Raw genomic sequence first — 26,577 nt, forward strand, 5'->3', positions numbered from 1 at the left:
CTTCCTTAAATCTGAATTCAATTCTTTTAATGTACAAACTTCAATAGAATTAATAAAACACCAAGTACAGACAGGTGATAGTGCTTGTCTTACAATGATAAGCAGCTTTAGGCAGCATATATCATATATTTTTCACCTCAATTCAAGACACAATAAAAAAAAGTAATGTTACATTAACATAATAGACTTTAACATGCCTTTTACCAAATTGTGGCTGCACCTGTTCCTTCCTACAGCTCCCATTTCTGTACTTGTAATTATCCCTGTTCTTGCTAACAGGCTTCACAATCATTATGAAAAAATTCTTCTTTCACTCCATGAAGGCCCAACTATTAAAGGCTACTTAACAATTTCATCCCATCTACCATTTCCCATCCAGATCTGTTCTCATATGACAATCTGATCAAAGACAAATATACATCAAATAGACATCTGACAAAAGCAGGCAAGGAGCAATCACACCCAATGCAAAAAAAGCCCATTAAAAAATTGCTCTCAGCTGGTTAAGTGCCTCATGATGTACTAAAACCCGCACCCCCACAAAAAATACCAAAAAGCCTCACTTGAGCAATAAATATTACTTGTGCAGTTAAATATTTAGGAGTTATTAAGGTGGTAAGATTAAATTGATGCATTTTGGGCAACACTGGCACTTTTTGCAGACCCTTTCCAGCTTGCAATTATCCACAATATAGTCAGTTTAAGCTGGTTTTATCCTTCATCTCTCCCAGCTAAATCCCACACAAATTACATCTTGGTTCTCAAAACAGAAAAAACCTCTGAAATGCACAATTCTTCATGTCCAATTCTACATTGCATTAAGCTGTTGCATTTTGCATACCAGAGTTTTACTTCCCTTTGCCTCTCACAGCAGCAATTTATTATTTCCTACCAAAGCAGTCACTGTTTGGAAAACACAGACTGAAGGAAAGAAATCCCTGTTACACTGGAAGCAGCACCACACTGAGTCCTCCTGGAACTATCACCTGTTACAATTATTAATTTATACTTTGTGTGACCTGTTATGATCTTGCTTTCCTTAGTCTCATTGTTTCCAAAGTCATTAACCTAATTACTAATGCTTGTAGCTTCTGACTTGCCAAAAAACTGACTTCAAAATACTTTATACAAGTTCTTACTGGAACATATGTATGTAAACTGCACCAACCATAATTCACATACTTTTAAATCCTCTCTCACATCTCCTTTTAATCTAGTCTATCTGCTCATCCCCCTTATTTTTATTCTCATTTTGTGACATGTTTTCTCAACCAGGATATTTCTACTAATGTTTCTACAGACAAAAACCTGAGGTCCTTAAAAAATAATTTTAAAAAAATTCCTTATTCAAACAAAATCAAAGTTTAAAAAAGCTGGATAAATATAGAAGCACAACAGAAATATCAAATAAGCAGGCTATTCATCAAAATTATCTTTACCTAGTAATATCATAGATCCCTCAAAAATCCTTGTAAACTTGTTCAATTGCTGTATAAAATCTTACCTTCCTCCTCCAAATGCTCTAATTTCACATCCCCAAAAGTTAACAACCATTTGTCATTAAAAATAAGATTAAAAATTGAGACTTCACTGCTGCAACAACTTTTTATCCCAATTTTGTGTTAAACTGTACAGGATCTTTTCACAAGGGTAATTAGTAGAGACGAGCATATCATTGGAGCATATAATTTATCCACTATAAATAGAAATAAATCAGTTTTCAGGTTTTTGCTAAAAAGCTGAAGGACTTTGGCTTGTTTGAACTGAAGCCACCTCCTGTACAACATGAATAAGCAAAAAAAGTATTTCAGTACAAGGATGCTCCTTGGTCTTCTTAAAATTTGTGATACACAGATAAATAACCTTGGTAATTGCAAGGTCACAACTCAGAAAATGCCCACACTGAGCAAACAACACAAAAACAACACCACAAACATTTTCAAGTAATCAAACTTTACCACAAATGAGTCACAGCTGAAGAATGCAACTGGGCACAGAAAAACACTGAGGAATAAAATCAACTCACACCAGAGTTGGCAAATCCCATAAACATTAGCAAAATTGCTCAAAACCACAGTAAACCTCCTGATCAAGTTTAAACTACTCCAAACTTGCTTCCCTGGACCAGAGTTAAAGGTACTTTTCTTACTTCTACACCTCAATGGGTTTCATCATCCTTTTCTTACATTAAAGCATCTCAAGAACCTTGATGGAATAGAAAAATTACAACAGAAATGTTCTGTCATTGAACTGAATTTACTGTTGCTGATGAAGAGAAGGGACAGTTCAAACCTCAAGCTAGAACACAATACTTACTCTAACACTTCATAGTTGGACTTCTTTTCTAATGCATTGCCTCTCATCTCTCCGTAGGATCTCCTGAAGTCAGGAAAAATATTTTAAAGCAACAGTTATTGGATAATTCAGCCTAAAACTACAACATCAGCATAATCAAAACTTCCACACAGCATCACAAAAAATTGGCAGAATAATTTCAAAGGTAAGTAATAGGTACATTATTATTCAACCTCAACAGACCAGATTTTTATTTTACAAGTTTACTGCATCTTCAGAACCACTTTGAACCACTGCTGCTACCAAAAGTGACCTAACCTGGCCTCCAGCAGCTCACACTGCACTTCCTCATGAGAGCCCTCTGTGCATGACACAGGGAGAACCAGGGCAAGCAGGGAATGATGGAAACTGCTTCTATCCAGACATGCTCACATTAACAATCAAATGAATAAAACAGCAAAGCTTTGTTAGGAGAGGGCTGAGATCATCATTTTCATGGAGAAAATGGTAATGCTCATTCTAAGACTTTCAGCAGTGTTTCATCAAAATGCTCTGAAGAGCCACAGCTTGAGAACCAGGGAAGGCAGGACCTGGCTGACAACATAATCACAGATTATTACAATCATCACATGTTTGGAAATAAGGCACAATGATTTTGGAAATGCATAAGGAGTTTGCAGCTACACAAAGAATTTTTGTCTTCTCTGGGGCTACCAGCAAAACTTATAGCAAAGGCATCAGAATCTCCTGTGATACCTGGGAAATTTAATAAGCCTAAATTTTGTTTTAATCTGGAAAGTACTGTACAAAGGACACTTTTATTCTCTCCTAACAAGTTTACATTTGTCATTCATTTCTTATCAATTTTATTTCTTCCCTAATCTCCCTGTGTGAGACAGCAGCATAACTAAAGCAAATGTTTCAGGCTGGAAATTCTCCATAAATTAGCAAAACCCAACACATGCATTTCAAAGCTGGGAACTCTCTCAAGGATCTCTTAATCTGATATATTTATCTTTATTTTCCAGCTGTCTGTACAGTTGACAAGAACACCAAAAACACCCAAAAGGATCCTTAAGACTTAATAATTTCAAAACAGCACATTAAAAATTGAGTAAATACAGAGAGGAAAGGTAGCAGCATTTATCTATAATTACATTCTTTAGCTGCAGGATTTATATATGCAGAATCACAAGACTATTTACTAAATAACACCACAGATGCATTTTTTTTTAAAGCATACTTCAATGAACTCTACAGGCCTTTGAATTATTCAGACGAAGAATTCACCCAAAAGGCAGTATCAAGATGTAATTAATTAAAATTTTAAAATAATGTTAATTTAAAAATCACTAGAAATTAGTTACAATACAGTCTATTCAGTTTTACTTCAAACTGTCTCATAGCTAAAAAAAAGGGTCTTATGATGTTTTATTCAACTCTAGTGGTCAGAAATTGATGAACTTTAAGCAGTTTCAAAATTAATATATATATTCTGTCAGAAAGATGTTGAATAATAAATTAAATTATCAGCTTACCGGATTTCAAGGCAACCTAGTTTCAAAGCAATTTCCTGGTCCACTTGATCTGCTATTTCTAACATATAGTCATTTTTCACCTACAGCAAAAGAAGCAGGTAGGCATCACAGAAGGATCAGTTCAGTGCCAACACAGGCTAAAATACTCCCCAAACAATTCTCAAATTAATACATCTTAATTTGCTGGAATGACAATTCACAGTCAGGAAGAGAAAAAATAATTTGTGTTCATGTTCTCCACAAATGAGCTGCACTTTGGTAAAAAACACATTTCAACCACGAAGAACTTGACTGAAAAATTCCTTACCTATGTCAATATTGTCTATGTTTTACTAAATACAATCAAAATTCACAGAGGACTGAGCAGATGGTTGCACCTGCATTCCAGCTAGGAGAAGGCAAGCTGTTTCCTTGAACCACCCTGGTCAACAGGATTTAATTGTCTAGGCAGATCTAATTATACAAATAAAACTGATACATGCCTGGGAATTACTGTGAAAATAAAAATAGAAGTAAACAGAGAAGAATGTGCAAATTGTACTGCACATTCACATAATATGCTGAACTAGCAAGAAGAGCCAAGAGTGAAACTGGGTGGTGACCACCTACAGTAGGAAACACTCCAAATCTTCATCACATGTCCTAGACTTGATTTATTTACCTAAAGAATCCTATTTTTTAAGTACTACTTTCACCACACTGGAGTAAGCAAATTATACAGTAACTAACAACAACAAAAAACGAAGGCAGAAAGAGAGAACAGCACCAGTGCCCAAGAACTTCACTCTGCAAACCTTGCAGCAGTAACAAATCTTGACAGCTTTTCCTTAACAGCTCCTGCTATCGTCTCATGAAAAGATCAAGTTGCTATTGAGATCCTAAAGTTGCAGCAAGTCCCAAAATACCACAAAAATCCACGTGACTGACTTGCAGATCAAAGAGGAGATGATGCACTCTGAAAGCAACACACTTCACCAAGTGGGTTTTGTTGAGTGATGACAACTTGTAAGAACAACTATTTCAAACTACTACTGCTAGGAAATGCATAATTTAGGAGATAAAAAAGTACAGCAGTGGATCCAACAGCTGGAGGTGTTTCCCACTCTGCCTTCTCCTTGGAACATGTGAGCATCCAGCACAGCATTCCCTCAGCACCAGTGTGGCAGCTGGCTCCTGCTCCAAACTACAAACAAATCCCTAAAAACTTCCTGGATCTGGATTGCATGAAAAGTTTTAATTTGTTATTGAAAGAATGAAAGAAGAATTATGATAAACTGTGCAAGTGTGAGAAAATGAATTATTACAATAGCTGGAACATGAGAAGAAAGCTTCTTTCATTTGAATTCATACAGGCACTCAATGTGACAAAATAATGAGCTTTTAACTCTTCTCAATTCAATTCCTACAAATACTAATGAGACAGGAGAATAATTGCCCTTCAGCATCATGTAGTGTGCTATTTGTACACACATATGGAAATAATAATTCTGTATTCCCATAGTAATAGTATACACAATATGAATTAACAATTCTCTTCTTCATTATGCTCACAATTTTAAATAATTGGATTTAGATTGAATATTAGGATGATTTCTCCACTGAAAGGGTGGTCAGGGATTGGAAACAGACTGTGCAGGAAAGTGGTGGAATCACCATCTCTGGAACCATTCAAAGTATGATTGCAGCCCTTGGGGACATGGCTCAGTTGTGGATGTGGCAGTGCTGGGCTAGTGGTTGATATTAGGTTGAACCTAAATGGTTCTATGATCCTATAAACAGCAAAATGTAATAAATTACACCAGGATCTCTGTTCATGAGAAAGGATTCTGAACTGGTCCTGCACTAAAACTGTCAGACAGGAGCTCAGAGCAGGTAAATCAGGAATGGAGTTTCAGGCTCCACCAAGTGCCATAAATGACCTCTGCAAACACACGTGGGTGGTGAACAACAGCACAGCCCTCCTCACCCTCAGGTCTATGTGGGAATACCTCAAAATGAGAAAAAAAGTGTTGAACATGAGGTCAGATCACATATGGATACCCAAATTCCAGAATTTCTCATGTCCTATTTCTGAGAATTCACCTTCATGTACAGCCTAAACTACTCCACCTAACAAGTAAACCTGTTCACAAAATCCCTTGGCTAACCTGCCTCACATCCACCCAAATCAAATACCCATTGACTGATCACTTATATTTCACTAAACTTTTTTTTTAAACTACAGATCCAATTTTTTAAACCACTTCAAAAATTTCACATCACCAGGAAATTGCAAAGCTGTTATCCATCTATTACTTGAGGTATTCAGACACCAAGAAGACCTGGCTGTAGCAAAGCAGTTTTTCAGTCCTGACACACAGAACTTCCACTTGCAGGAATGCTGCTAATTTAAGGTGCAGTGTATTATGATCAAATGTGGATTCATTTATCTTCACAGCTCTTTGCCTTGTGGATCCCAATGCTCCAGTGCTCAATTTGTTAAACTAAACAGCTTAAGAGCATCTCTACTTTCATGCAAACATGATTTTAAAACGCTGCTAGCCTCCTATTCCATAAATAAATAAGCAACATTACCCAAATATTTAGAGTTTGGGGTTTATCTTCTCCTGCCCTGCGGCTTGTGAGCTTTCACAAATTCCAGTCATGTTCCCAGTTTGAGTCTGCAACTACAGACATCAGATATTGACTAAGAAAATGTAAAAGACCATCCCCTATTCCAACAAAATGGAAGGTGCAAAAGAAGTATTTTAGATTTTATGCACCTATTTATTTTAGTGTTTAAATTTTGTGAGTCATAAAAAGAGATTATAAGCTTCAGGAAGCCTGTGGTGAGAATCCAGTGGTCTGGATTTGTCAGTGTCCCACTATGGATAGCCAAAGGTGTTTGGTTTTTTCCCTTTTTTCATAAACCTGCCCGCACACGTTCTTCTTTCAGCAAGGAAAAAAAAAAAGATTCAATTTCTCCTCCCAGAATACCAATGAGAACTTCTCTTATCACCTTTAATTTTGCTTGACTATTCTCTTTGAGATGGCATCAGATCAATGCATGAACTAATGCCTGTGCAGAGATTAGATAAGAATTTCACAGGAGGTTCAGCACAACCTCCTAAGGAAAAAGCCTGAGCAAATATTAAGTGGAAGAGACACAAGAGATAATTTAATGGTAATTAAATGCACTGTCACAAGGCAATTGAATAGTTTTCCAAGAAGTCTTTTGTGTTTGCTCAATTATAACTTTTATTATTATTATTATTGTTAATATAATTAAATGAGAAAAATGAGAGTATTTTCTGGGTTAGACAAACAAAGGCCCCATTTTCAAGAGCACAAAGCCTATATACACACAAAGGCACAAAAACTGAACTCTTAGAAATCTAACAAAACCTATCAGCTTTTTTCTGCTGACTACAAATTCAGAAGTACGTTAAGAGAGAGGATGAATCCTTCAATGTAGAGCTGCAGATCCTGTTACCTGTGAGCTTGTCATACTCCCTGGTAGTGTGTGCAGAGCTTTGGCTGCACTTCCTATGGCTTGGAAATTCAGGTAACAGTGTGCAATACCTGGAGAAGCTGAAGAATACGTCTATATATACATAGATATATAAATACACACATCCTTTTCAAGTAGATCAAGCACCACTGCCATAATTTCCTCTGCAATTTAATTGTTCAGAATGGGATCTCTCCAAAGGCTAAACCAGAAAAAAACCCGTAGGATGCTGTTTAATACTCATTAACTTTATTTAGTTTGTAAGACAAAACAGATCAATATAAATTTGTCACACAAATTTGGTTTTGAAAAAGCCACCCCAAAAACCCAAGTGGTCAAACAAGAACCCAAATCAGCAACTCTTGATCTTTTTCTTGAGCCCAACAAAGGCTTTAAGGTGCTCCTGCTAAACCTGTGTGCCATTACATCATTTGTACCCCACACTAGAGACCAGATGCTCTGGCAATGATAAAATTACATGAAGTCTGTATCTCTCTCTCCAGAACTTTATGGTCAAAATGTTACAGCAATAAAAATGCACAAAGATCAACAAGGCAAACACTTGGACTGACACCAAGATTAAGAATTCAAGTGTCAACACTGCTAAAATCCTATACAATCAAAACCCAAAATATGGTATCTGAAGTGAGTCACTTTGGTGCATGTTGCTTGTAACATATTTGCTTCCACTGACTTACTCATTTTGTATTCCCACATAATGTGCTTATCTCAACTCTCTGAGAAAAATATATTGGAAAACAGTTTAAAGGAGGATAAGAGACAAAAGTAATTTATTGCTGCAAACTGCTGTGCTGATTTCAAGAACCTTTTCCCTTGGATTTTTTTTAGTATGTTCTAACAAGTTGAAGTCAGATTTACAGTCTAGCAGGTGCATGCTTTGGGGGGAAAGGATTAGTCTACTTATGTTCCATTAAACATGGAATAATGGAAATAAAAACTGCTTCAGGCTTCCCAGGCAAGTACTGCTGCAGTGCCAGTGTCAGAGGAAGCAACTCTACAAAATTTGCTCATTCATGGGGTGGCAAATCAGAATTAAAGTGTGACCTAAACTTCACATTTGGAGTTGACTTCTTGGCCATAACAGCTCCAAGCAGCCTGATACCAAAAAGGGCTGCAGTGTGGGGAAAATACAAATGACAAGCATAAAGGCACGTCTCAGAGGTAGGAAAATGAAGTTTTTCACATGTTCTGATAAAATAAAAAAATGAAACAAAATTGTCATTGCCCCCACACAGAGTACACATCACCCACCATCAGTGAATAAAAGCTTAGAAAGGGCAGTAATACCTAAAGCAAAAAAAGGATTTTGAAATCCAACACAATCCTACACCACATTTCCTGATTTATTACTGCCCGGATATTCAGCAACAATTCACTTTATTTAAACTACTTTTTATTCTTAACAATATTTTAATTTTTTTATCATTCTTTCTCTTTTAACAAGAACAGAAATCTCTCTTCTGTCTCCAGTATTTTGAGCATTAGAAGTTCAAACATACTCCTAAATCACAACAAAAGAAAGGAGGTGAACACAACATGAACTAAAATGCTTTTCCCACATGGAAGATGGGGACATAAACACAAGCCCAGTTTCATTTCTGATGTCAAGACTTATAAAATATTTTTTCTTTTACTTGAATGGTGAAATTACTGATGGTGACACTTCTAACTTGTAAAATTTACTAGAAAATAATGGGCAGTTTCTCAGCTACAGAAATGGACAGCGAATTCCAGACGGAACAATTTAAAATAAAAATTGCAAACAGAGGAAAGCCCATGTTTGTGAAGATGGAGAAATTAGAGAACAGCCCTATGCTATGATTTAAGGAGAAATCTATCACTGGCCTTGTATTTTATATACCAGCTGCTACTTTCAAAAGCCATCTGCTTCATTTTCCTGCACACGAGTTTTTTATGCAGCTGCAGTATTTCAGAGGAAGGTTCACCCAGGCTGACAAGCAGTTCATAAAAACACCATGCTGGATTTAGATTTCTTTATTAAGAACAACAGTAAAATAATTCTGAACTTGGCAAATGCTTTCCAGTTTAGGGATTTTTTTTTAAAAAAGCTATTAGATACTGTGTCTTAAAAAGATATTTTAGGTTTAAACTTGTTTATAGCCTTATAAATTATTACATAAAATTATCAAACTTAACGTTGAGTTTTCAAGCATAAATACTGTGGAAATTCTTTAGCAACAGTACTATCAAATGGTGTCTCAAAAAGGGCAAATACCAATAATTAGCCACTACTGGCTTTTCCAGCTTAATGTCACCAAGAAATTTCCCACAGGATAAACTCCAATTTTTCAGGAGGCCAGTTTAAAAATAAGCAATCTATTTCTCTTGCTTTTCTTTCAATCTCTATGACCTACTTACAGAACTCAGTCCTTTTTTATTTCTATTTTTTTCCCAAATTTGCTCGGCTTTGAACACTGCACTTAAACAACCCTTCAGTGTTGTTCCCACTGAAGATGTAAGACCATACCCAAAAAGAATCATCCCAACATATGAGATATTTAGATAAGCAAACAAAGAAAATGTCTTTGTACTCCATTCAGTACATAGCATACAAATAGTAATTATAAACATTTGATGAAGCATGAAAACAAAGATTTATAGTACATCATTTTCTCCTTATCCATTTGTTCTACACATTTATTTTTAGCTGGTGCTTTTATATATTGGGAAATTATGTACTTCTGCATAGTTGGTGTAATTTATATTAAAAAATACAACCTGTCTCATGATTGTCCTGTATAAGCAATAGTTTATTTATTCTCAGTAATTTCTCTGGATTTATTTTTAACAGCCCAGGTGTGTTCTAGCATCTGCTTTTAAACATTCAAGATTCTAACTCTGGAAAGTAATCTGGTGTCAGGTTTTGTACATTATAGTTCACCCTCAGCCACCACAGAGTTCAACCAGGATCTTTGTTTTACACCAACACACAACAATGGGTTCTGGTGACACCCATCCCACCAAAATCCAGAGAAATAACTCCTCCAATTTACCAGTTCCAGCTTCTGTAATGAAAGACCAGAATGTCTCAACATATCCATGGGAAAAGCTGATCTTCAGCAACCACTTTTGTGACCAAGACAAAACCTCAAATATATAGCTCATCTTCCCTGCAATTCCCCATTCAAAATGAAGGAGGATGCTCTGCTCTGCACCTGCAGCAGGTACAACACACAATTCCACCCCAATCCACAACACAGTTCTGCTCCTACCGAAAAGAATTATCTCAGACATTCTCTAGTTTCAGCTGTATTGCTCCTAGAAGTGTTAAATATACCACAGAATCACTGTAGGACAGACATGATTGGGTTAATGTGGAACAGTAAATTCTAATATCTGCCAGGACCAAACTGCTCTTCCATCCTTGTTTTCCAGCAGCAGGTTCATGTAGGACACCAAATTTTCATCCTTACAAAATCAGTTTGGAAGAACTGGGTCCCAACTCTCACAACTACAGCTTCAGAAATGTGATGCAGCATTAACCCTGAAAGATTTGTGCCTCATCTGCTCTGAATGAAGCCCCATATGCACAAAAGCCCAGTGCCTGCTTCTAATGTCATCAGTATTTTTAGGAGCCACCTTAATGATCATAATGGTAGGTTTTAAAATGCACACAGGAGAGAAACACATATGTGTTCCCACCCCTATTTACCCATCTGATAGTATTAAATTTGCTATAGGAGATAAGTCAATATTAGGGAAAATTAGGGCTTTGGCCTCATCTAGGGGAGTTAAAAGCCCAGATCCAGTATCAGGATAACATTCATCTGCCCTCAACTGCTCCTCCTCTTCGTGTCCCAAGGTCACCGTCTCTGTATTATCTAGAGATGATCTTTGACATCTCTGACTAATTTTGGAAGCTCCTCTGTTAATAATAAGGGCATTAGAGATGGGCTGGGGGGGAACCAACTTCTGACAAGGCATTGTTAGGGGCACAGCAGCTAAAAACGAAGCCGTCTGTCCGAGTGGGCTGAGCTCCAGATGTCACTGCAGAGACGCCGCTGCCGCGCAGCCCTTCCACAAAGTAGGGCTGGACTCTTGGGAGCCATATAGAACTCAACCTACTAAACAAGCCTTGCTCCCAGCTAATTTTATACTTCTCCTTTCCAACACACTATTTTGAGTTTCCAGATCAAGCGAGTCTAAGCATCAACGTAAATCAACTTTTCCGTGAGATTCTTTTTGTTGTTATACACAACTGAATATGCTAATGACAGTAACATTTTGTTGCAGACTACTAAAGAGACATATCCACACATCAGTACATGGAAACCTGTCCCTGGCATTTCAAATTTATCAGGTTGAATTATGAGCAATTTGAGAAAAGCCCCATCAAGGATGATTTTCACGGCTCTGGCTGACAGGCGGAAATTTTAAATCAAAGCCTGAGCTTGGCTGACCATCTAGGAGGAAGTTTCACATTCCTTCCATACAGCACTAAGGGAAAGCAGACTCTGGGCACACAATATTTGTGGCCAAAGTAGCTCCACAACTCTACAAACAGCAGAGCCTAAAACAAGAATGTCAGCATAGTTTTGAGGGTGTAAATCAACTCTAACAGGAAAAAAAAGTACTTTATGGGATACTGTGAATTTCAGCAACTTCAAAACCTATTCCTGTCAAGGAAATGTCACTTTTAGCTGTCTTTTCAAGCTGTAAAGAGCAGACAGGAGAAGTTCAGATTAATTTATATTTTTATTAAAAAATATGTTTTTAGTATCTTTTTAATCAGTTGCAGTTCTTATATTGCCACCTCCCAACAGGGCACAGTTTATGTCAGCCTTTAACTCCTCATGAAAGATCTGTTGGGTTTTGGGTGAGGTTTTTTTTTATTTGTTGAGGGTTTTTGTTTTAAATAGGCTGCCAACATCAGGAACTACGCTGGCTTTTCTCCCAATGTCCTTCATTTTCTTCAAAGCTTTTCCTGTCAAAGTCATTTGCTTTAGGTCTCCTATTTTTATTAGGGTGTAAGAGATGTTGTTATTTAATTAGGTTAAAAAGTCTAATTCCCAGCCTGCATTTCAAATTACATCTCATGCACCTAAGCCTCATAAAACTTTAATCATTAAGTTATTACAGTAATTGCCTCGATTTAAAATTTCCTACATGTCAGGGACAGAGTTATAAAAATAATTTAATTTGCATGATGTATTTATCTGCCACCATATAAAGAGATATTTCATTTAATGAAATACCTTTTGAGTGTGAACATAATCTTTATAGACATTACAGAGACAGAGAAAAGAAGTGCCAATTGTCCACAAGAAACTTTTTCAGAGAATGTTTTTCCCTAACTTTTTTTTTTTAAAATAAGAACAAGTATCATTTTTTTCTCTTTTAGTTTCAAAAAGAGTTTTCTTATGAAAATGAATCTGCAGTGTACTTGTCTGGCGAGACACAGAGCTCTCATGGCACAGAATTCAGCTCAATTTTTTCAGGGCATCATTGGCCTGCTCTAAATTTGAGATCATCCCCTACTTGCAACTCCTTCTTACACAAACTCTGGGTAATTTTAAAAAGCAAATTCAAAACACAGTTCAGTGTTGTGGTCTCCTTTATTACATAAATGAACATCTCCAGGGTAGCCCCACGCTGCAGGCTAAACGAGGCAGCAGAGAAAAATTCAACACTGATAAAAACAACCTTTTCTTGTTGGCTGGGATCTTAAAAAACAACCCCAAAAAGTTACTTTAAAAGTCTTCTGTTTGAAGCACAAGGACAGCAACAATGGAACAGCTGATGCCCAAGAGCAGCCCCCACCCCCCATACAGATGCTTACTCCCTTTTCATCAAGGGATAAACCATCTCCAATTACTGCAGGCTAACATGTTATTCAAGGATAAATGTGTGCAGGCTCTTGTCCCACAATAAAAGGAAGGCAATTCAAGCAGCTTACGTCTGATTCTCATTACATGAATGTTTTTAAAAGCTGTATTCTATCTTGATTTGAGATATGGCTTTCATTCCTCACTCGGCTGCTAAGGCAAAATAGAGGAGCCTGTCCCCTTTATTTCCACTTCCCAACAATCATTTCACTGGAATACAGGGAGAGGAAGACACTAGAAATTTCATCAACACTCATTTAAAGCAACTGAAAATACTCCCAAAAAGGACAGGAAAATGGTGAAGTCTTACTTCATTACTCAAAACTTGCAGTTTTTAATTCTCCTTTTTTATCTATATGCTTGTTTTCTCTGAAAAATGTTTAAAAACCATACAAAAACCTAGATATCTTCATCAGAGATTTACAAAACAGGCAACAGAACACACACACACACACACACAGAGGATGCTACTTCTTGACAAAAATGAACTTACAGTGTTTTTATTCCCTGTACTTCATGTTTAAGGTTTTGTGGGTGGGATTAGAGCTCACTTTGGTTCAGATTTGGGTATTCAATACCACAGGACACAACTGAAGGCTGACACATAAAACCTGTGCAGCGAGCATCTGCCAACTGCGCACACAACCATAAATCTGGCTTTTCCTGATTTCTGAATACTTCAGCCTCACAATTCCAACAGCACTGGGTGGGATCCAATTTGCCTAATTTGGCTGAAACTGTAAGCAGTTGGGCACAAGGGAGTAATGCAGTCGATGCAGAATCACCACCTAAAAGCTCCACAGATTGAAAAAAGAGACGACACCCCTGAAGTTCTGTCACCCACTACCTCTGACACCTGCCAAACAGAGCAGTAACAAAACAAAAAGACACAGTTCCAGCAGTTGTTTGTTGGTCAGAGCTCTCAAATGGGATGTGAAATGACATGACTGGAACACACAGCTCCTCCAGTGAAGGGGAATGACCTAAAGATCAGCCTCTCCCCATCTCTGGCTTCAAAGCTGAGGCACAGCCCGAGCACAAGAGGCACCGCATGGCATCGTTAGTGGGACTGATTCTGACGTTATTAACGAGTTGTGTGGTTTCCCCCTGCTCCCACACACTAATTTTAATCCTTTGCTGTACAGATTGCAGAATGAAAGGTCTCATTAAGTGCCCTGCTTTACACTTCCAATTAAGAGCAGCTCACGCCCACCGCAGATGGCAGAACGAGCGCCACGATCGCAGCACGACAAGCCACAAACAGTTCTGGGCACAGGTTCTTCATTTGTTTGAGACTCCTGAAGATGAAGGATATTCAAAAACAAAGAAAGGCCACAGCATCCTTAAAACAGTCAAAAATCAAGGAGAAAATAGTGATTTCACATATCAAGCCCAAGCTGAGAAGCCTGAAATGCACCCATTTGCACAGGGCAGTGCACTCCTAAAGTGAATGGGAGAAGTCATGCGTGTGAAGGCACAAACGTGTGCCAGCTTTGGGTTTAACAGCCTGATTATTGTGCTTTGGGTGAGCTGGATGAATAAACCCCGGCTGTTGACACTGATTAAGGTAACATTTTGTTATCTTTACAAAATGTTCCGTACTTTTCCAGAAGATGAAGACCACTTGAGGATTTAAACTTTCTTTTTCAACAACACTGTGGCTTGCAATTCAGATTCAACAAAATCATTACAGTTCCAAAAACTGTGGGTGACAGAGGCAATGATGTTTCTTTTCCTTCTCCATGAACCTTTTGAATTTGTTGCTCTGTATTTTTAATAGACAAACAATGTGTGTTAGCAATAAGGTTCCCAGTCTCATTCTGACAAGAAAAGCACAGGCATCTGGTCCTCACAAAAATTTTTACTCATTTGTAACACACAAGACAGAAATGTCTTTGAGTTTTACATTGAGAAAAGCCAATCTGACAACAGAGGTGTTGTTTCTGTCAGATTTTTAAAATTTTGTGACTGAGTTCTACATTCCTTATCTCTGACAGTTACTTTTGTGCAGAAAGCTCAGGATATCTATGTACGCATGTATGAATTCTGTACATTCTGTTGTTCTTGCCTACACACAACATGATGCATCTAACTGAGAGCAGTGGTCAGCAGAAGATGTTAAAATGTTGCAGGAATGGCACTGAGATAAGAACAGAATGCAAAAAATCATCTTTCCCTGTTTTTTCATCCCCCTCCCTCTCTGCTGTAGGTTTGGTTTATGATTGCAGTGTTACTGCTTAAATTCTTCTCTTGCCTTCTTTTCATACGTCACTGCTGCTGCCTTAACACTTTACCACATAAAAGTTATTGTCCTAGTTTATCCAAAAGGACAAGTGAAATTTATGGAGCAAAGCAGAATCATGGATAGAGAATGACAGCTCTGGAAAGTTCTGCACCTGATTTCCATGACAAGGAAGATCTGAAAACCTTACAGCACCCCAAAACAAAGAGCAGTGACTTTTAAAGAACTGGATTCAGAAATACCTCACTGTAAGGTGAAAAAGAAAGGGGAAGAGAAAATAAATGGGGTGGTGTGAAGAGCAAGGAGACAAGAACTCCTGATTTTCATTTTATAACAGTACTGGGATTCAGGGCATTGTCAGGTACAGGCAGTTGCCAGCTTTGCCTATCGGTCCCAATGACCTTCAAAAACCTTCCATTCTGAGCCATTTGTATCTGTAATGATTCCTCCAAATATAGTTAGAAGTTAACAAATATTCCTCTGGCATTTTGACCTCCTTGCTTTAAAGAAACAGTTCCCTAAGGTAGACAGGAGAGGACATTGCAGGCTTGCCAGGTGTTGGGACAGGAAAGTGATGGAATTCAGGAAATTGTTTTGGAGCTGATCACCCACTTTTGCGTCATGGGAAACACAAATCTCCTGTGTTTAAAGCCAGAATGAAGGAAGTTCCTTGCTGCTAAGGGAAAAAGGAACATGATTTTGTTGTACAAGAAGCCCTGGCAGCACTACACTAAACACTCACCAAAATTCAGACATTTTAGGCTGAATCCAGCATATCACACAAATCGCTTAAACTAGAATGTGAAGTCCAAAGAAGCACTGCAGGAGAACTGTCTTTGCAGAAGTCAACTTCATAGATCAACACAAATACTGCATCACACAGTAAAAAAAAAATTAAAAGTAATTTACCTAAGACAAGAATGTGTGTGCACAATTGTGCTTGCTGAAGTTAGAGGACAGGGTAACCATTTTAGTGCTGACTCCCCTAAAAAACATCCCCAGGAGGTTTTATTGGTCTAAAATCATTCAACTGAACAAAATTAGCATTTAGTGCCTAATTCACAGAAACTTTGCCTATTACACAGTTTTAGTAATCCAGAAGAGATTTTAAATCCAAGAAAATTATCTCAGAATGTGAGTGGAAAAATCATTTGATGATTTGTAAAGAAATGGTCACTTACATGTACAAAAATAAAGAAAATCATCAGTTCAATCAAGTGAGAATTAACTGTAAGAAGTCAGTGGAACAATAGCCAATTTTATCTGAGATAGGACAATTATTATCTGCAAAATCACCTTGTTTTTGGAACATATTCCTCATCACTTCTCAAGGAGAAAGATGCCATGGGCTTTGTACCCTTTCTGCTTTAAATAAGCAACCTTAATTTTTTTCAGTTTTTCTGTTTCTGCAGTAATATGCTACCCACATAAACAAGCCCAGAGGTTTCTAAATTCAGCAAAATCAGCAAAAGAAAAAGTAGAAGAATTGAACATACCTGCTGATAGAAAAAGTTTAGAGTTGGTTTGTCCTCAGTGAACTGGTTTAGAAATCCTTTTGGCAAATACCGAATTCTCAATTCATATCTGAAAAGCAAGAAAAAGAGACTGTTGAGCAAAATTAAAATAAAGATTTCCTCACAGCATTCTTAAAAATGCAAATAAACTTAGAAAACTAATGGAAAATTTCCTTTTTGATTACTCAAGAGAACTAAACTGGAATTTATCTGTGACTGACATTTCATAGAGATGTTGTCAAAGCACCTTTGTAACACAAGCACACTCAGAGCCCTGCTGCCTTCTCAGAGCTTCAGAAGGGACTGAAGCATCAAGGCTTGGAGCAGATAAGCTCCAGATCCATGGGAAGGGAGGCCCCAGTTAGGTGACAACAGATGAGCTGCCAGAAGCACTGACATGACCCCTGGCAACAGCTTTTATCTCTGGTTCTCACAAGCAGGGACTTAAAACGGTGATGCTGCTGCTTCAGGAGTGACAAACGGTGTCACTCACCAGGGAGCCACATCCTACAGGAGAACAAGGTACAGGATTCTGCTCCTTCTCTGATCAATGCTCCAGTATTCACCTCTGGATTTCCCATAGGTTTTGAGGGGATTTCTCTGTAAAAAAGGTTTCCTGGTCCCTTATTCATCATCAAGACACGTGCAAAAGCCAAACAGTTTTGAACCTGGCAGTCATATTTTTAAAGGAAATTGCACACCAGAAGTGAGGGAAATTCAAAATGACCCCATGATCTACACCAAATCTGTATGCCTTCTCAAACCTTAACTTCTGCTTTCAGCCCCTAAATTCAGTAATATTTCTCATCATGAACTTCTGCTTTCAATCCCTAAATTCAGTATTATTGCTTGTCCTGTGGTAACAGCCTACAGTGTTTGACACAGCTTCCTCCTCTGACACATTCCTTCAATGAAAGTCTGATAATGAATGTCTCCATCCCTTGGGCTGTGCCAACACAGTATATCCTAACAAACACTCTTAACAGTACTTCCCAAAGTAAGTGTATTTAACAATCTGCTCATGATAAGAGCAAATATTACAACATTTCAATCTTCAGCAGGACAAGAACTTCTTTTCAGCAAGTGATTTGGCTGCCTGTAATCAAGATTTACATGGGGATTTGGTAAAAATGTATTAGGGTTAAGTGCTACCTAGGTTTTTACTGTAAGCAGAAGTTGTAATATCCTTATTTACTTTGAATTCACTGAAAATACACTGTCCTGTTAGAAATCATTAAAATAAGGAAAAAAATTGTAAATCGTAAATACACACACTGTATACAAAAAAAGAATACTAGAATGATTTGTTGTATATGGCAATATATTTCCTAATTCCTGTGCACAGAAAACATGTTAAATTCAAGAGTGAAATGCATGAGAGGCTGAGAACACCTGACAGAGTAGATTTACACTGGATATAAGGAAGGGAAGTTTTACTCTGAGTGTGGTGAGACCCTGGTACAGAGAAGCTGTGGCTGCCACATCCCTGGAAGTGTTCAAGGCCAGGCTGGATGGGGCTTGGAGCAACCAGGGATAGTGGAAGGTGTCCCTGCTCATGGCAGGGGATTAGACTCAGTGGTCCTTAAATGTTCTCATTTCAAACCATTCTGTGCCACAAGGACACAGACAGAGATAAACAAAAAAGACTCAATGTCACAGTTAAAGCAAACTCTCACAGATTACTCTCATATATAGGGGAACACACAATCACTTTCTATTGCTGATCAGCCTTTACATTTCATGATCCCCAGCAGACAACATGTTATTCACTAAAATTTAGCTATCAGCTAAATTGTACTTCCAGGTATTTATGTGTCAGGGAGAGAAGGCAGCATGAGCACACTATCAAGCGCAGAAAAGTAGAACCTCTCCTTTTTTAATTCTGCCATATCCACTTAAATCTACTGCTGAACACAATTGCAGAGGCTGACATGGAATAAGAGCAAGTCTGTGTAAAACAATTCCTTCCTTCCTTTTAGGGGCTCTATAATCCAGTGCATTTTAGAATGGCAGAATTGTTAGGTTGGGAAAGACCTTTAAGATCTTTGAGTCCAACCATCAACCCAGCACCACCACCACACTCACCACTAAACAGTGTCCTCAAGTGCCAAATTCACACTTTTTTTTGAAACACTTTCAAGGATGGTTACTCCATTGCTTCCCTGGGCAGCCTGCTCCAGTGCTTGACAATCCTTTCCATTTAGACATGTTTCCTAATATCCAAGCTAAATCTATCCTGCAGCACAAAGATGGTGAGGAGCAGCTGAGGAAGCAAAGGAGGCTCAGGGGAGAGTTTATCATTCTCTACAACTGCCTGACAGAGAGTGTAGCTAGGTAGGGGTCATGCTCTTCTAGGTAACAAGTGATTGGATGAGAGGAAACCATCTCAAGTTGCACCAGGACAGGTTTAGACTGAATTATAGATCAAAAAATTGGATATTTGATATCAGAACAAATTTTTTCATGGGCTGTCAAAGACTGGAAGAGGCTGATCAGGAAAGTAGGGGCATCACATCCCTGGAGGGATTTAAAGGACACATAGATGTGATAGATGTGGCACTTGGGGACATGGTTCAGTAGTGCCCTTGGCAGAGCTGGGTTAACCATACGGCTTGATGACCTTGAGATCTCAGAGGTCTCTTCCAGCCCAAACAATTCTGTGATTCTAGGATGCAAAACACCATTACTCTCTAGGTTGTAAAAAAAAAAAAAAAAAAACAAACAAAAAACAAGTCAACAAAGAGAGGAAAATCAATCTCTCTCCTTTACAGGGAGTTGTCTCCTTAACTGATCAGCCATGAAAGTGCTGCTTCCTGCAACAGGATCTCATGAGAAAATCAGGTAAGGCAAAGCAGCTGGGCTGAGACAGTCACTGTGAGTGACCTTCATTACCTATTTATAACCTAATCTCTGCCTGGGCCTGTGGGAATGGAGAAGGAGACTTGCAAAGGCCAACTCAAGGATGGGCTCGATTTTCAATATCCTCTATATTTACTGGCTTTGAAATACAGCCAACTGACAATGATGATATGTCCCTTTCTCACAAACCAGGTCTGCTTTTGCAGCAAGTGTCTCAGCTGATGATCACTCCCCTTATGTTTGATAAATTATCCCTGGAAGACCAGCAGTCTGCTTGGTGCTCTGTCCCTCAGAAGTGCTCAGAAGCACTCTGACACACCTCACAAAGGTGGGCATCCATAGAATTCACAAGCTGTACAGTGAAGTGACCCATCCACAGCAGAGTGAACACCACTGAGCTGTTCTGGGAGCTTCCCTGTCAGCAACAAGCACTACCAGGACAGCAGGTAGAGCCAAAAAAGAAAGGATGACCCAACTCTCAATGAGTTGTGCCACTGAAAGAATAATCGTGCCAGTCCCAACCTTGCCTCCAGCAGGTTCTGATTCAGTTCACATCAACAGAAAAGTAACCAGAACAGAGGAGAACCAAAAGGGCAGACAAAGGAGAAGACTTGTGTGAGTTTAATGAACTGAATCAGCTCACTGAAGGCTTATAGAAGTATTAAAGCTCACAGAAGGAAAGGGAAAGGACTGGATAACTGGAAGCCAGAGAAGAGAGAAGACAGAGTGCAGTGAGGAGAGGGACAGATCTGTTAGACCAACTTGGTCAACTCATTACATCATCCCACAGGTGATCTAGCCTTGTGTCTGTGCCTGGGCTCTTGTATCCCAGCTACCAAAACTCAAAGTCCAGGACTGCTGAGCACAGGGGTGTCTCCTACCTGTCAGAGTCACAGCACGGATGTCACCTGCTTACAGGGACCTGCTTTACAAACCTCAACTACAGAGCTAGAAGGTGTCTGCCCAGTGGGAACAACACAACTTGTCACGTGAACCTCTTGATATTGTGACACAAAATACCAGGGAAAGGAGCAGTGCTCTGGCACACAGCAGTTCTGGAGCCATGAAGGACAGCAGCTGTGCCTGCTGTTCAAGACTCAGTATTACAGAAAACTATGGGGGTTGGTGTTATCTATGATTTAAAAGCTCCACATCCTGTTAGCCCTGGCTCACCCAGCTGGGTGATGGATTTTACTCCACTAACTTTTGTGTGCAACCTACTGACAATCCATGTAACTTCCAGTACCTGGATTAGTCCAGAAGAGTTCCAATATGTAATTTCTGAACACTGTGAATATAAAACCCTTTAATTTGGATGATAAAAATAAAATAACCACATGAAGTATTCAGTGGTTTACCAACACTATAGGAAGCTTTTAATTTAAGAACCATTCCAAGACTACTTCCCCTTTAGTAATCTAAATATTTCTACAAGTACTGTCATATGATCTTAGACACTTTGTGTTATGGCATTACAAATATGACAGCAGCATTTTGATTATGCACAGCAAATCTCTCTGGGTTTAAAAGGTATGTCAGGCTGCATGTATTCGATAACACATTAAATGACATTTGGAAAGGTATTGAATAATTTACACCCTATCATAGCTCTTTCATGAGCATTTTACACAATTCCTTCCTACAAGCTTCAAAACAATATCTAACTTTGTTTTTAAAACCAATTAAATGTGTTCTGCAATGTGTACCATGCCAGTTGTACTGCCTTATAAAAATGGAACTGACACTGGTACACTAGGTAGCAAATTTCCACAGCATAAATTATTCACATCTCATCTACCACTTGATAATACCACTAATCACAGAAAGGATTCAGGAATCTCCTCCTCTCTGTAGTGTGATTTCACAATATTATCAATGAAAAATATCTTGTGAGAGAAAATACCTGTGTAGATCACAGAAACAATAAAATATAACATGCACAGAAGAGCATATGCAACATTCCTGAAACACAGGTTTTATATATTCCTAATTTCTTTGAATTTGTTAAAACTGGGACCCTAAAGAGAATTTAAAAACTGAATATTGCCAACTGTGACATCTGCTAGAATATAATAACTCAATTTGTGAGAAACTAAGTATAGACTGTTTACAATAATTTTGCAGAAGGTATGTACAGGATTTAAAAGAAACAGCAACTTCAGCACAATTGTGATTATGAACATAAACCACAGAAATAGATGCACAACGCCCCTGCAGTGAACAAGCAACCACAGTAATCTATCTATTCTTTGGTTTATTCTCTATTTGGTTTATTGGTATTTTACAACTCAGAGTTCCTCATTTTTCTAGCAGACTACTGTGTCTTTCTGCAAATAAATTTTAGTTTCCTCTTGTCTTTTTACCAGGAAAGTGAACAGAGTTTCTTTCCTTGCTTCCTCTCTTGAGTGGGCATCACCAGCTTACCCTCCTGAAAAGCTGAAGAAACTTAGGCCATGCCACTTCTTTTAATCAACTAACCAATACCATGAAAATCCTCAGCAAATGTGCTCAAGCTATGAAAAACCCCCAAAATCCTGCAGTTATCCTCCTACTGTTCATTGCTCCTGGTATAACTTAAGAGGATCACAGTCAGAAGGAAGGGAAATGTCACTTATTGCTCTGGGCCTCAATGTAAGTAAATTTAACAACTGAGAAGTTTTTCAACAGCAGAGGGACAAAATAATTTTTGACTGCATTTCACTCCTTTCAAATCACATTTCTCCTCCTCAGTCTATAGATAAGTACAACCAGTATTTAACAATATCCTTTTGGTTTTATTTAAATAACAAGATTTATCCTTTAAAAACCACAGCCATGTGCTTATACCACAACTAGGAACAGCATTCCTGTCCTAAAACTTTTAAGTATGACAAAACTTGCAGATTTCAGCACAAACAACTAGGAGATTTCTGCTCCTATTTTATGTTTCCTCTAAATCCCAGGTTTCTCTTCAGTTTGCAAGAAACTCCTCACAACAACAGAAACTCCTTAAAGCAAACACAACACTGTTCACAGCCCTTAGTGAGAAGTTTGGTGGGTTATTTCCCCCCATTCCACCAGCTCTATTCAACTACAAAATTATCTTCCTTAATAAACCAAATTACAGAGTATTTTTTATGACAAGGCAGGAAGACTTATATGACTGACACTTAACAGACTTATACTCTTACTTCCATTCTTCTGGAGGGTGAGTTAGTTCAAATTTCTCTCTCACATTGGACACCCCCATGTCCAGGTGTAGCCAGTGAACTTCCTCAGACTGCAGGTGACTGAGCCGTAACCCATAGCAGGCCACATTTTTCACTTTGTGACAGTCCACAATCTTCTGAATAATGCCCTAAAACAGAGAAACACACACTCCTTACAGACTGCAAAATACAATCAATATTTATATATATTTTTTTAATTTTACATATTACCATGTAATACCCTACACAAAATACTAAGCAGCACATAGGTAGCAACTTCATTAAAAGTACTAATCTTATTTTATTGTAAGCTACTCTTTCATAGTTGCAATTGCAGAAGTTTTACCAGCACAACTTCAGAAAACATCAGTAAATATGTTCCATGCATCTTATCAGATTTAGGCCAGTATTTCTATTTCTATGCAAAAGAGAGTAACATAAAAGCCAAAATTTCAAAAGCAGGTTTGTGGATGAAAGCAAGATGCATTAGTTCAAAAAAAGCCACCAGCAGCCTTTAAAAGTCCCTCTCCATCAAGAACCAGAAAATCATCTTGGACTTTCATCCTCTTTAGTGCCCCAAAAGCCAGGATTTCATAGGACACAGCACAACCCCTTGGTTTCCTTCCCCCTCCTCCCCCAGCTCGTTTGAGATGCAGCAGAGATCCCTTATAAAACCACACAAGAGACAATTATTTGGGAACATTCTCAAACACAACAAATGCTGTTTGCCCTGAGGTACATTTCAGAGTTTGAAGATCTCTAGCCCAAGAAAGGAACCTTTTACATAAACCCATAGCAGATTGCTGTGTCAGACATCAGCAAGGTCTGCACACAGTGACAAAAATCAGATGTGTGAGTGGAGCAGGGATGAGCAGCCCTTCAGGTGCAGCATGCCAGGCTGTCCTGCTCTTATCCCCATGAGGAGCCAGCAGCTGAGGGGATATCACTGCTCCCAGACACTTCAGCCAGGCACTCACAGGCCTTTGCTTCTGTGCCTGTAATGGTGTGAAAAATTCCTATTGAAAATGCTCATACAGGTTCACACACACACTCACAGATGCATGCAGAGATGGCACAAGTTGGTGATTCTTGCTCAGAATTCCAGCAAAACATCAACACATAACCTATGGAAGTTCTACAGGAGCCAGAGGTGGCTTCTGGAGTGAGTTAGGTGAGAGGGTTTTCTGTAGGATGATACTGGGGGTCTGGGGCATAACTCTGGTGAGGAGCAGCTGAGAGGGGCTCAGCCTGGAGAAAAGGAGGCTCAGGGGGGCATTAATGCTCTCCTCAATTCCCTGACAGGAGGGTGAAGCCAGGTGGGACTCAGACCCTTCTCCCAGGGAACAAGGGATGGGATGAGAGGAAATGGCCTCAAGCTGAGCCAATGGAGGTTTACATTGGGTATTAGGAACAATTTCTTCACTGAATGGGTAAAAAAACCTTGGAACTGGCTGGTCTGTGGAAGTGGTGGAGTCATCATGCCTTGGAGTGTTGCAAAACCATGTGCATGTGGCACTTGAGGACACTGTTTAGTGGTGAACTTGGTCATGGTGCTGGGTTCATAATTGGATGTGATGACTCAGCCTAAATGATTCTGCAATTGCTTTCCAAAATTTATTGTTTTATACCCCAAAGAAATAGCTTAAAATCCTGATTCTGCAAATTAAGCAAGCAGAAAACTAACTGCAAAAAGAGAATTAAGGAAGCGCTAAATCTGAATAGAGGGGGAAGATGACACGTGTAGGAGTGGAATCATGCTGTTGGTGAGGTGATATCAAGCTGTTAAATCAGCTCACACATCTCCTCAAACTGCAACCTTTAAATAATCTTTCAGAAGCAACACAGTGCACAGAGAAATGTAAAAGAGAATTCTTTCAAGTCCACAGGAAGGAAACACATGCCATGTTTAGTAAGTTCATGAAGACTGAGTTAGAAGAGATTCCATCAAGCCCAACAGGACCCTGTGTCCGAGAGCAGCAATGTGAGCATCCTCAGAAACATCTTTTTGGTTCAGAACCTGCAATGCCCCAAATTTCCCTTGTCTGCCATGCCCTGGGGTTGCACATCCAGCGTTAGGCGGACGGCGAGCTCAGACCTGAAGGAAGATGGAAGAGCAGCAGCAAAGCAAGCAGGAGGCTTGCAGAGGATGGTTTTGTGTGGGAGGGAAACTTCCCAACACTCTGGGCAAATCCAAGCTTTCAAGCAGCTGGCAGCAGCACAGACTCACCAGCCACAGCGTGCCCCGACAGCCAGAAGGTGCCCGAGCTGCCGGGACAAAGGTCTGGTGCAAAGGAGCAGCTCCCTGCAGGCACCTCGGTAAAACAGCTCAGGGAGGAAGCACAGAGGCCACAGATGGGTGCCAGGGGATGAGGCAACACCAGGCAAGCACACAGGAACACTTCCCCCAAGTGCTCTCCTAACCTCAGACTATTTTTATCCCAGTGGATTTCCCAAGCCAAGCATTGTTTCTGTCATTCATCAGCCTTCTGTGAAACTCTTGCAATTACTCATCCTGTCTCCTCCTAAAGCATTTCACTTTTTGCAACCTTCCCCAGCAATTCCAAAGGTCTATTATCAGGTCAGTGAACGGTTTTAAATCTGCATTTAATGTAAATTGTTTAAGTTTGTTTCTTGCCTTCATTTGAGGCTCTTTGTATCACAAACTACAAAGGAGAACAGTTGCCTGTATCCCTGGAAACACTCACCACCACCAAGTACTCTCAGAAGAGACAGAGGCATATTTAACCTCTTCTTCACCAAAAGGACAAGCTCTGCTTAGTTAGTAAAGCCTAACAGTTTGGTAGGCAAGCTCTCATCCAAAGGGAATGGTGCCAGCTTTTCTATATGCAAACAGAAGAGATTCATTCATTTTCATCTCTTCCTGCACCCTGCACAGAGCGTGTGACAAACAGCACTACGTTTTGGAAATCCATCCCTCCCCCATCTCTGACACTGTCAGTTGATAATGGAAATGGCAGTTCATGTTCTTAGAAGATAGTTACACCTGCTGTGATAAGAAATGGCTTTGGAAAGGAAAAAATTATGGTAAAATTATCTATGACCATGAACTACTGAGACTACTGATGCGTAAGGCTCAGCTGAACCATTAGTGCTTACTCAGGAAAGAATCAAGAGGGACATCTCAGACCCTCTCCAGTCTTCAGGCTGGGACTGAAGAAATCAGATGAGCTAATTCCCACCAAAATGAAGTGAGATTTGAAACCTCTGTCTTTTTTGTAACATCAAGTCTAAACCTATCACAGAATGAAAAATAAAAAATAAAAATAGACATATTTTCTGATTTATGTAAGAAGGGTGAGGTATGTGGTGAGGTAGCTGTCAGCCCAAGAAAATAATTAGCAACAATTAGTACATGCTGCAACTCAAGAAAAAGCACAAACACTAAGGAAATAGCAGAATGGGTGCATAGGAGGTCAAGTGCAAATGTTGGAAAATATATTCTAAAAAGCCATGTATTGTGAGGAAGGAAGAAGTGGTGCTTTATATGAAACAAACACATGAAGTGCTTCTCTTAGCTCTGCAGCTTTCCTAAAAACCAGCACATTCCAGGTGCTATCAACCCA

General features: G+C 39.0%; 1 protein-coding gene across 12 annotated transcripts in view; it reads right to left on the minus strand.

Moving 5' to 3' along the window:
• Positions 1-26,577, minus strand: part of PTK2 (protein tyrosine kinase 2) — a 187,712-nt gene that overhangs the window by 71,372 nt on the left and 89,763 nt on the right. For all 12 annotated transcript variants that reach the window (XM_033072195.1, XM_033072147.2, XM_033072137.1 and 9 more), the window contains 4 exons: positions 22,976-23,142; positions 16,929-17,016; positions 3,834-3,913; positions 2,317-2,379 (listed from right to left, as the gene is read on the minus strand). In XM_033072195.1, coding sequence (XP_032928086.1) covers positions 2,317-2,379; positions 3,834-3,913; positions 16,929-17,016; positions 22,976-23,142 — 398 coding nt within the window. The remainder of the gene's footprint in view (positions 1-2,316; positions 2,380-3,833; positions 3,914-16,928; positions 17,017-22,975; positions 23,143-26,577) is intronic.

The sequence above is a fragment of the Catharus ustulatus genome, chromosome 1 (assembly GCF_009819885.2).
Source record: "Catharus ustulatus isolate bCatUst1 chromosome 1, bCatUst1.pri.v2, whole genome shotgun sequence".
Classification (NCBI taxonomy): Eukaryota; Metazoa; Chordata; class Aves; order Passeriformes; family Turdidae; genus Catharus; species Catharus ustulatus.